An 11,952-nucleotide genomic window follows, 5' to 3' on the forward strand; every position below is an offset into this window, starting at 1 on the left:
GCTCTGCACAATAACAAAGGAAGGGGGTAGCCCAGGGAAGCAAGGAAAGGCCAGACCCTTGGGCTGCCAACTTTCCAGGGATCCCCCAAATAGGGAGATTCGGCCAGAGGGGTCTCAGTGTCCCTCTAAAAAGGCAGTGACAATTCAGTGAGTGGCGGCAGTGAACTTAAGGAGTGAGATACGCCCATGGGATAAGGGTGGGAGGCGAACAGCTGAGTTGTAAACTGGAGCCCGTTTCGCCACAGTGGGCAACGAAGCTTGGTTCAAAGGAAGGAAACCCTTCTCAGGCTGTTGTAATTGGGGCCAGTCTGCAAAGGGTTGCCAGCTCCAGGTAGGGAGATTCCTGGAGATTTTCTGGTAGAGTCTATGGAAGCTAGGGTTTGGGGGAGAGGCCTCAGCTGAACAGAATGCCATAAAGCCCACCTTCCAAAGCAGTTATTTTTTTCGGGGGGGGGGAGATCTGTTGTCTGGAGTTCAGTTGTGATACCTGATGATCTTCAGGCTCCACCTGGAGGTTGGCTACCTTAGGCGTAGCCATCAGTGCTTCAGAGCAGGGTCTCTGAGATCCAGGTTCTTGCTGTAGAAGCTGAGTGGGTGATTTTGGACCAGTCACAGCCTTTCAGCCTAACCTACCTCACAGGATTGTTGTGCAAGTAAAAAGGGGGAGAGGAGAATGATATTACCTGCTTTGGTCCCCATTGCAGAGAAAGACTACTTTTCCTCCTGGGAAACTATTGTTGCCAATCTCCAGGTGAGGGCTGGAGATCACTCAGAATTACAACTGCTTTCCAGATGGCAGAGATCAGTTCCCCTGGAGAAAATGGTGGACTCTGTGTCCTTATATCCTGCTGAGATGCTCCCCCATGACAGCCAATGTGATGTGGCAATCAGGGCTTCAGAGTACAGTAGAGGCTGCAGGTGGGGGGATAGAAAGCTGAAGAGTGAGGGGGAAATAAAGTTAGTTCGATGATTGGCTGGGAAAGCGATAGGGTTGCCAACTCCAGGTGGGAAATTCCTGGAGATTTGAGAGATGTAGCCTGGATAGGGTGAGGTTTCAGGAGGGGTGGGACCTCTGACAGGTAGAATGCCATAGACTCCATCCTCCAAACCAGCCATTTCCTCTTGGGGAACCATTGTTGCCAATCTCCAGGTGGAGCCTGGAGATCACTCAGAATTACAACTGCTCTCCAGGAGGGAGGGGGGAGGAGATGGAAATCTGAAGTCAGAGGGACAGATAAAGGTAGGTTGATGGTTGGCTGGGAAGGAGATAGGGTTGCCAACTCCAGGTTGGGAAATTCCTGGATATTTGAGGGGTGGAGCCTGGAGAGGGTGGGGTTTGAGGAGGGGTGGAACCTCAGACAGGTAGAATGGCATAGACTCCACTCTCCAAACCAGCCATTTCCTCATAGGGAACCATTGTTGCCAATCTCCAGGTGAGAGCTGGAGATCACTCAAAATTACAACTGTTCTTCAGGTAGCAGAGATCAGTTCCTCTGGAGAAAATGGTGGACTCAGTGTCATTATACCCTGCTGAAGTCACCACAGCAAATTGACACTGAGTGCCCAAGGCCAGGGCACCCACCCAGAGCCTCTTTCTAGAGTTCGTTGTATTTATTTCCACAACGAGCCTTATTCCTAGTAAGACACTAAAGCAAAAGGTAGGAAACAATTGAAAACGGAGCATAGAATCTAGTGGCATTACATAACTGGTCACTCCAAATGTGTTTTGATTGACTGTCTTTTAATAAATGGGTTATTTGCTCATTTGTTCATTGAGAGTTCATGCTAGATAATGTCTCAGATTCAGTAGAACCATTCTGAAATAGGTCAATAGTCTTTCAAAAAATATTCAGTTATCAGCTTGTGTTAGAAGTTTCATCATGATTTTCATATCTGTCTTTTCAACAAGATTTGCCACTAGTGATGTTCAGAAAACTTTCCAGTCTGTTCAAGATAGTATAGTGTGCCAGACTACTCAAGCAATATTGTAAAGTAATTTTTTTAAACTTACAGAAATCATTTTCTTCATACAGAAATCATTTTCTTCAAACAGTAGGCTGAATACACCAGTTATGTTTCTCTGACAAAACAGGCTCTTCCACTGTGTAAGCATAATAGATCCATGGGATCTGACCCAATGGTTTTAATACAGTACTGTATAGACAAAGGAATCTCCTCACCTAGATCTTTAGCCTAGTTTTCATGTACAGATTGTCTGCTCTGCTAATAGTCTTATAAATTAGCTCTATAAATCCTCTTCCAGTCAATTGACAGAGATGCATTTCAATTTGAGTTAATTGACCATTTTGTAATAAAACATTCACTGAATGGCTCAACTAAGTACTGGAACAAATGTATGCTGTGCTGAAGTCTCTTAATTCTAACCATGAAAAATCTCCACATCTGTAAGATCTTCTAATGAAAACTGTCTTCTCTTTTCTCCCAAGAAAACCCATCCTTTACACTGTGATACCAGTCCTCTGTTAATAGTTGTATATAGAGAACGCCCTAACTATAATATTTACTTATTTAAATCATTTTGTGCCACATATGGCTGTTGAAAAGCATGGGGGCAAGATGGAACCTTGCAAAACCCCAGAGGCCGACAGGCAAAGCGGGAGTCCAACAGCACCGCACTCTGAAGCCTACCTTTGAAATAGAACTAGAAAAGTCATACCACCTTCAAGTGATGATAAAGCAGTTAAAGAAATATTTACCCCTAAATTATTTACAGCTACTAGGATATTCATCAGACCAAACAACTTCAGGAAGTATATTAATCTTTATAAATTACATTTTACTTGTCCATGATTGCTGTCATTTAGACTGTTTGTCCAGATCTCTGGTTATAAAATTAACTTTACAGTGGTTAAGATACAGCGTCTTGACTACATTTTCCAACCAGTTTCCCAAATATTTACCTACTGCATTTGTCTACAGAATCTGATTTTGCCCGTTCAGTTTTAACCATAATATTAATCCTAATCCAATGTGATTTCAGATTTTTAAATATTCTGAGACCTTTTGAAACACTGTAATGTTTAAAGTACAGTATAGGAGTGCCTGTATTATATAAAGTTAGTGCTACGTCATTAGCAAACAAATCATGTTTATACTCCTGTCTCCTATTTCCATGTCTGTAATAATAAAGTCTTCCAACTTTAATAGGCAGATGTTCTCTACACAGAATAAGCAGAAAAGCAGACAAGGGACAACCTAGTCTGGTGTATTACATAAAGTCACCTGTGATGGGTCTGAACACTTTCTCTGGCTAGTTGCCTTTTGTAAACAGTCTTAACCCATTCTGTAAATTCATCCCAGAAACTGACCGAGTAGTACCTTAATGGGGGACCACTGGGGCTTCAAAAGCAAAAACAATGTACATAACAACTACAATAAGCTTTCATTACATTTAATTTAAAACTCTTAGGTCTGGCTGTTCACCTATATCCTTCCTTCAGTTTTTATATACTATCGGTGTAATCCTGAGAACACTTTCCTGGGAGTAATCGCCACTGAATAGATTTGAGTAGGATTCTTTGTAGAGGATTGTTCTCTATGTAAGTTTTGTTATGTGGATGACTGACCTGAAAAGTCTTTCCTTGTATTTAAAAAACAACAGCAAATAGTTGAGTTGAAATGGAAGGACCCGTAGAAACTGTTGGTTCTGAACTTGGTTGTGAGTGCGGTTGTTTGCTTATCTAGCTCAAAAATGTCTACCCTTACTGGTGGTATTTCTTCAAGGACTGAACCTGGAATCTTTTGAATGCAAAACAAGTACTCAGCTACTGAGCCACCATCCTGGTTTAGTTTCTTGTTACTATGCTTTTCTCCTGTGGGAAATGGGAAAAATTACCTTTTATGACTGTCCACCTAGAAGCAATCAAACAATATAGAAAGATGGTTCTTCTGGTGTTATATAATCAAGGCTTCATTTACTAGTCATGTCTATTTGGAATCTAAACAACAATGGTAATATAATAATTCTGTTTCCAGATTGACCCCCAAGATTGGCTTCCCTTGGAGTGAGATTAGGAATATCTCTTTCAATGATAAGAAGTTTGTTATAAAACCTATTGACAAGAAAGCACCAGTAAGTATAACTGCTGACATTTTGAATTTAAACCAAACAATAGGGACCCCAAGCGTATTTAATGTATAAAGAAACAAAAATGCAAGGGAAGACCATCAACAAATATACAAATTTCACAAGTTGCCAGTAGACACAAGTCTATTGAAACATGGTAACATTGCATGGATTCCATTTGAGATATGAGCTGTGCCTAGACTATTGTGGAAATCTGGTTCCATTTTTCCGCCATGTAACTGAGGAAGAATGTTTTGAAACGTCTGGCATACCTGGGAAGGACGTCTTTCGGCTGCAGAAGTTTCTTTGATCTTTGGGACATCCTTTGTCTTGTTTATGGACTTTGAGGTCCTTTGGACACTATTTCATGAAAGGATTTGGAGGAGTCTCTTGTTGTTTATTACCATTATTGTGACCATTATCTTTGAATTGTGACCACCAATTTTACTTTATTTATTGATGTAATTTTACCATGTTTCTATAGACTTGTGTGTTCCCTCTAAGCTGAGTTAGTGTGAGCTAGCTCACAGTTTTTTAGCCTCTGGCTCACACATTTTCGTCTTAGCTCAGGAAGGATGGCTCCAGAGAAAACTAATTTATGCAGTAGCCAAATTGCTCGCTCACAACTTTAATGCCAGTAGCTCACAAAGTAGAATTTTTGCTCACAAGACTCCACAGCTTAGAGGGAGCATTATGTCTACTGCCAACGTGTGAAATTTGTATATTTGTTGATGGTCTACCCTTGCATTTCTTTAGACATTTTGATTTTAAAAAAAAGGAATGCTTAATGTCTTCATTACTAAATCTATGTACTGAATTGTGTACATCTTAGCCCTTGCAAAGGGAAACTTAGGCCGTTGAGGATATTTTTATTGAAATGTCAGCAAAGAAGACAGTGGGATGAAGTGGAATATTGTTTCCTTCCTTGTGTTTGTCAAACCTCTAATGACTGCTACAGACTTTATACTTTTAAAACAATTTCATCAGGCAAGTTGATAGATATAAGTATTTTGTTCTGTGCTGCTGACGGCCATCTGTATAAGTAAGAGGGTGGGATTGCTGTGGAAGAGCACTTGGGAGGTGTCCTTTAAGTGGGAACTGGGGTATAGCTGCCATGGCAGAATAGGATTATAGACCTCTCCCTTCTCTTTGTTTCCTCTTCACCATTAAAATCATACGCTTCTGTATTGTATTCTTTATCTTGCACAACGAGGTATGCTTCACATCTTATGGCTAAATCGTGAGCCTGGGAGATTCTTACACTCACATAACTCCCCTCGCACTTCACGCATTGCCAGTTAATTAGTTATCTCTGCTTTTGTGGCATGCTCTGGTTTGTCACTCCATCCACTCCACCAAACTGCACCTTGGGATTTGGTTTGAAGCCAGACATCAAATAGTGGTTTAATCCTGGTTTGGAGTCCTGATCTGAAGGGAAAGTGTGTATTTGGATATAAGGGTAAACTATGGTTTGTAACAAAACCAGGACCAAATCGTTAGCTTACTATAAGCAAGGAGTGTGTGATTCTGCAAGCTAATTTTTGTGTTATAGTCTAAGCCATGTCATTTATTCTTGGTGTTTGGTTCTTCATTGTAGAATAATGGATAAGTTATTGGTAACATGTGCTTACCTCAATTTTCACTTACAAAGAACTAAGAGCTCTCTACAAAAATTGGCAGATAAGAATGTTTAGAAGAAGCCCAGGTGTGTCTGAGTTTTGACTAGTTTGCATTTTTTTCTCCCCCCAGGATTTTGTGTTTTATGCTCCTCGTCTTAGAATTAACAAGAGGATCCTGCAGCTGTGCATGGGAAACCATGAATTGTATATGCGTCGTAGGAAACCTGACACCATTGAGGTCCAGCAGATGAAAGCCCAGGCCCGTGAAGAGAAGCACCAGAAACAGCTGGAAAGGTGAGGGGTGAAAGGGGGGGAATGGCTCGCTTGGATGTGGAGAAGCAGCTGGACCTAATATGTCTAATGTACATTGGAAGAGTTTGGAAGGGGTTGCTGGTTAAAGTAGAACGTTATCAAAACAAAACTATAAATGAAAATAACTCAGATGCCTTTTAGTTTGTTTCACAACATGTATATGTGACACACCCTGACCCTGCATAGCCCAATTTTGTAGTATCTCGGAAGCTAAACAGGGTCGGCCCTGGTTAGTATTTGGGCTGCTATGCAGTGTCAGGCAATGGCAAAAACCACCTCTGAATGTCTCTTACCTTGAAAACCCTATTGGGTAACTGTGAATCGGTTGTGACACAGAGCAGTGAAGATGTGGCATATAAATTGCATGAGACCACAACAGTGATCTGACAGATCTAGTACCTTCTGTCCCAGAATGGCCATAGCCAGATGCTTAAGAGAATCTTGTAAGAAATCCTGCCACTTCTATGGTATATAACCAGGGGGTTGTATATGTGAACTAAATTGCTGTGTATGACTCACCACCAGTTTGCTGTGAACAATGTAGCTTGTTTTATTTCAGTAGCTTTACATTGCTGTGCATGCTGAGGGTGAGATTAATGGGCATCATATGGACAACCTGGTGAGAGGGCTGAGTTGGTTGACTTGCGCACCTTTTTGTTACATGTTCTGGGTTACACATCAAAGCTTAGGGTGCTTAAATGTTTCTGTCTTCCTGAATCACTGGAAACACAGCCACTGCCACTGCATGCAGTATTGCCAGTTTAAAGGCATATCCTGGCTACCGTGCTTCCAGCAGCCTTCTGCCTCAGTCACAGTTGGGTGCTGCACATGCCTTGAAAATTGCTACTGTTCCAGAACCTTCTCTTCTCCCTTCCCCAGCCCAGTCATGGTTTTAAGTGGAGTAAACAAATGTGTAATTTGGATTTTTAAATGTTACGTCCTAAAAGGCAACAATTAGAAAATGAAAAAAAGAAGAGAGAGACTATTGAGAAGGAAAAAGAGCAGATGTTAAGGGAGAAAGAAGAGCTAATAGTGAGACTGCAAGAGTATGAACGGAAGACACAGAAAGCAGAAAAAGGTATGACTTGGGCTCATGCAACTGGGCCCAACTATATCATTTCCACTCTGTTATGCTTGGACATCCAGCCTAACAATGCATTTATAGCTCTTTTAAAAAGTACTGCTTTGGTTTTTCATGGGCTGTCCTGTCAATTAGAAGTATGTCAGCATAGAAATATGAATGCAGGGGGTAAGGTTTTAATAGCATCACCTTCTTAATCTTTGGCTTGGTTATAGCCCATGCGTTTTCTGTAAAATGCAAGTTGCATTGCCACCACTAGTACTACATGCAGAATGAGTGAGCTAAACAATTTCATAAAAGAGCCTTTATGTTTTCCATCAACTCTCCTACCTAGCAGACAGACTTCATTAATCAAATTAATGTACCCCCAAACTATATCAGGGCCTCAGAAATTATACACAGGAAAGCTGCATTTGAAAAATCAATGCAAAGTCCAGTATCTGACACTGCTGCTGCACAGTTTGGAAGATATCAGCCTCCTGTTTGAATTTCTTGGCTGACAGATATTCACTATGGCTCAACTACACTATGTTCTCAATTTCCCCAGCAGAACAGCAGTGAAATTTGAAATGCTGCTGCCATATTTCTTTTACACCTAGTTTTGATGAGCCACTATCTGTGGATTAGGTCAGAAGGGAGTATCATTCCACTGTTCTCCCTTAAAGCGGTACCATTCTAACGCTTTAGAATCAACAACTTTTCTATCATAGACAGCCCTGACCTGGATAGCCCAAGCAAGCCTGATCTTGGAAGCTAAGCAGGGCCGACCCTGGCAAGGACTTGGAAGGAAGTTTTCCAAGGAATACCAGGGCTGGGACGCAGAGGCAGGCAACAGCAAGCCACCTCTCTGAAACATCCAAGCCCCACTAAGGATCACCAGAAGTCAACCATGACTTCCAGGCACACACACACAATACTACTAAAACACAACTTTTGTGTAGAGGACTATAAAAGGCATTATTATTACTATTAGAAGACCCTTTGGCTGAGTGTTAGTTTTATTCTGGATGAGGGTGGCTTATTGAATTTTTTTGGAGACTGTGTTTTGCTTTTGGGGAAAAGCTGTGTGGATATAATTAAATGAATATAAAGATGTAACTATTTAGCTTCCAAAAAGAATGTCTTGCCATATGACAAGCAAGCCCAGAATGCACTGAGGCAACCCTCTCTCCCTTCCTTATCATGTTATACATCAGTATAACATGATAAGGAAGGGAGGTCCTGGGCCTGAGTCGGATCGGTTCGGGGTTGGGGCTCCCTCTCCCAACCTTCAACGGGGCGCCTTTGGTGCCAGCGGCGGAAGTTAGGAGTTTGGGTGTGCTCCTGGACTCCTCCTTAACAATGGAGGCCCAGGTGGCAGGCACTGCCAAGTCGGCCTTTTACCATCTTCGGCTGGTGCAGCAGTTGGTTCCTTTCCTCGACCGAGATGACCTGGCTACAGTGATCCATGCGACGGTCACCTCGAGGCTAGACTGCTGTAACGCTCTCTACATGGGGCTGCCTTTGTCGCAAATTCGGAAGCTGCAGCTAGTGCAGAATGCTGGGGCCAGGCTGCTGATGGGTCTCACTAGACGGGATCACATCCGGCCTGTGCTGAAAGCGCTGCACTGGCTGCCAATGGCATACCGGATTCGCTTCAAAGTGTTGGTTTTAACCTTTAAAGCCCTATATGGTCAGGGTCTGGCTTACCTTAGGGACTGCCTCTCCCCGCATGTTCCTCCAAGGGCACTATGGTCGGGGAACCAAAATCTCCTGGATATTCCAGGCCCCAGACACATCAAACTCATGGTTACCAGGGCTAGGGTGTTTTCGGTGGCAGCTCCTACCTGGTGGAATGGGCTCCCAGAGTAGATCTGGGCCCTGTGGGACTTGGTGCAGTTCCGCAGGGCCTGTAAAATGGAGCTCTTCCGCCAGGCCATTGAGTAGGAGCTGCCGCCACCATCATTATGCTACCATCATTATGTCACCATTGTGACCATCATTTCATCTACGCCCCCCCCTCTTTATTCCCGCAAATTGACCATCTTCAGAGTGGGTACGATTGGGGGGGTGCGAGATGTTCCTGGCAGAGGACAACGCTGTAGGGATGTATATTGTTGCTGTTATATATTGTTATTACTGCTGGTTGTTGTTTTTAGTATAAATTTTTATAGAACCCCATCTTGAATTTTATAGTTAAATACTTTTGGAGCACCGTAAGAAATTTTTAGTGAACTGTATTTATTGTATTTTATATTTTCTGTATTGTTTTAGTGTTTTAACTTGGGCATTCATGCCCCTTGTGAGCCGCCCTGAGCCTTCGGGGAGGGCGGGATACAAATCCAAAGATAAATTTAAAAAAATAAACTCTTTTAAAACTGGTATTTTACCACAAAAGAAAAGGACAAAGGTTCATTGTGCTTGTGTATATTATTTCTCTCTTTGCAGAGCTGTCTGACCAAATCCAAAAAGCCTTGCTGCTTGAGGAGGAGAGGAAAAGGGCTCAGGAGGAATCTGAACGTCTAGAGAATGAGCGTTTGGCTGCTCTGCAAGCTAAGGAAGAACTTGAGAGGCAAGCTGCTGACCAGATGAAGAGCCAGGAGCAGCTGGTATGAACTGAAGAGATTTTGGAGATAAACTTGGGAAACAAATATACCTCCATGCTACATCACGGGGCAGGAAGAAATTATTGGTCTGACCAGTTCTAGCCTTTATGGTGTAGTTATTGGAAACAGATTGAACCTGCATAAACTTAAATGGGGAAGGAGAACATAAACCATAGGGGATTGCACAAATTTGTGTTTCTGAAGTTTATGAATGAGAATTGGAGGGGGAATCAAAAGTGCTAATAAGACTCCCCCTTGTCAAACAGGCTACAGAACTTGCAGAGTACACAGCAAGGATTGCACTTCTGGAAGAGGCAAGAAAACGCAAAGAGGGTGAAGTTGAAGAATGGCAGCACAGGGTAAGAATCAAGTTTCTCTAGGGTTGTAGATCTGCCTGTCTTGTTCAAAGACTTAGCAGCCTCTGGCCTTTGCAAATGCAACCATGGATCACAATATCCTTTAGAATAGTAGTTTTTACTCCTCTTGTGGCCCTACACATAACCGTGATGGGGAATGGAGGGCACTGCCTGTGAATGGAGCTACACATTGTGATTGTAGACCAACTGATATTGCAGTCTGGTGAGATGACATTAGACTGATATGGGTGGGACTGCTGTTTGCTTCCTGACACTTAGCATGTACATGCATAGTCATTTGTAAGTAGCTAAATGCTTGAAATTGTGCTAAATAAAATCATGCTTATGTAATTGGTAATTCAAGCATTATAAACAACCTCCTTGCATAGAAAAATACACTTGAATACCATGTTTTTATTTAGCAAAACAATCTATTTATATGATGTCAAAGGCTTTCACAGCCAGAGTCCATTAGTCGTTGTAGATTTTCCGGGCTGTATGGCTATGGTCTTGGCACTGTAGTACCTGACGTTTCGCCAGCAGCTGTGACTGGCATCCTCAGAGGCATAACACAGAAAGATGGAATACTCTCTGTGACACACACAGCCCGGAAAATCTACAAATATTAATCTGTTTATAGCTTCCTGTCTTCTGTGTGTTCCTACTCAGGAGTACAAGTATGTTCATACTGTAGGAATTTGCTTCCTGGTTCCACTTTTACAGGCTAAAGAAGCCCAAGAAGATCTTGTAAAAACAAAAGAGGAGCTACACTTGGTGATGACTGCTCCACCCCCTCCTCCCCCACCAGTGTACGAGCCAGTGAACTATCATGTCCATGATAATCTTCAAGATGAAGGAACGGAGTCATCTGGATACAGTGCAGAATTCTCAAGTGAAGGCATATTAGATGATCGCAATGAAGAAAAGCGTATTACTGAAGCTGAAAAGAATGAGCGTGTTCAAAGGCAGCTGAAGGTTTGTGTTCTCAGCAACAACTATGCTGTCAGGGCTATCATGGGTAGCTGGCCATACAGATGCACTGAATTATCCATGTTTTCAGATACTCAGAAATGTGTCCTAAGTCAGGAGAAAGCCACACATTTTAAAATACTTTAAAATTTTAAACCCCATTAATCCTCCAAAAAGTTTAGAGTAAGCTTAGAGAAGGGTAGTTCAAACAGAAAAATCAGTTATCTGGTTTCACTGTTGCTTGACTTCTCTTTCCTTCTACATAGGCTACTCCTAAGGTGTCTAGTTCTTGGCTTTAAAAAAAAAAAGGTTTCTTATTTTTGCTGCAATAGAAAGGTAGTGCTTGGGTTTGAAAATTTCAGGAATATTTAAAGTGAACTTAAACTGGTTATCCAGATTTTCTCTCTGAAAATCTTTGCAATGGTGTTCCTTGCTGTGGACTGGAGAGGGCTAACTGGAATGAGTAAAACAACAGAGGTTTTTAGATGTTTTCAGTCTCTATTACTACAAGCTGAACTTCCCTGTGTAAGTAGAAAGCTCAATCCCTAGTTTTAAGAGTGTTCAAACTCCCAGGATTCCATGTTTGCACGTTCAGCCCTATTAATCTATATACTAATAGCGAAGACGCCCCTTTGCATGCGGATACTTATTTCCGCGCATCGGGGGCACCTGGGGGGGAGGGAAATTTTCGTGCACACTTGGGGCAGTCTTGGGGCAGGTGTGCACAAAAATCTGAAAAGTTGGAAAAAATATCGGGGGGATTCTTAAATCCCCCCAAAAGTAACAGAGTGTCCACTGCGCGTGCGCAGGGAACGCTCTTGGAACAGCTTCGGCAGCGGCAACAAGAGGGGAGGGGAAGGCTTGGCCAACCGGTGAGGCCTCGCTGCCGCGACCGCTGCCGGCTGGGAAGGAAGGTAAAAGTTGGGCGGGCCGATGAGGCCTT

At 42.5% G+C, this 11,952-nt stretch overlaps 1 protein-coding gene across 2 annotated transcripts in view; it reads left to right on the forward strand.

Moving 5' to 3' along the window:
- The window catches only part of EZR (ezrin), a 52,824-nt gene that overhangs the window by 39,439 nt on the left and 1,433 nt on the right, over window positions 1–11,952 (forward strand). For both annotated transcript variants that reach the window (XM_015406795.1, XM_015406794.1), the window contains exons 8-13: window positions 3,997–4,093; window positions 5,837–6,000; window positions 6,966–7,096; window positions 9,527–9,687; window positions 9,951–10,043; window positions 10,764–11,015. In XM_015406795.1, the coding sequence (XP_015262281.1) occupies window positions 3,997–4,093; window positions 5,837–6,000; window positions 6,966–7,096; window positions 9,527–9,687; window positions 9,951–10,043; window positions 10,764–11,015 (898 nt within the window). The remainder of the gene's footprint in view (window positions 1–3,996; window positions 4,094–5,836; window positions 6,001–6,965; window positions 7,097–9,526; window positions 9,688–9,950; window positions 10,044–10,763; window positions 11,016–11,952) is intronic.

This window comes from Gekko japonicus, unplaced genomic scaffold, assembly GCF_001447785.1.
Source record: "Gekko japonicus isolate JY-2015 unplaced genomic scaffold, Gekko_japonicus_V1.1 scaffold655, whole genome shotgun sequence".
In the NCBI taxonomy this organism is placed as follows: domain Eukaryota; kingdom Metazoa; phylum Chordata; class Lepidosauria; order Squamata; family Gekkonidae; genus Gekko; species Gekko japonicus.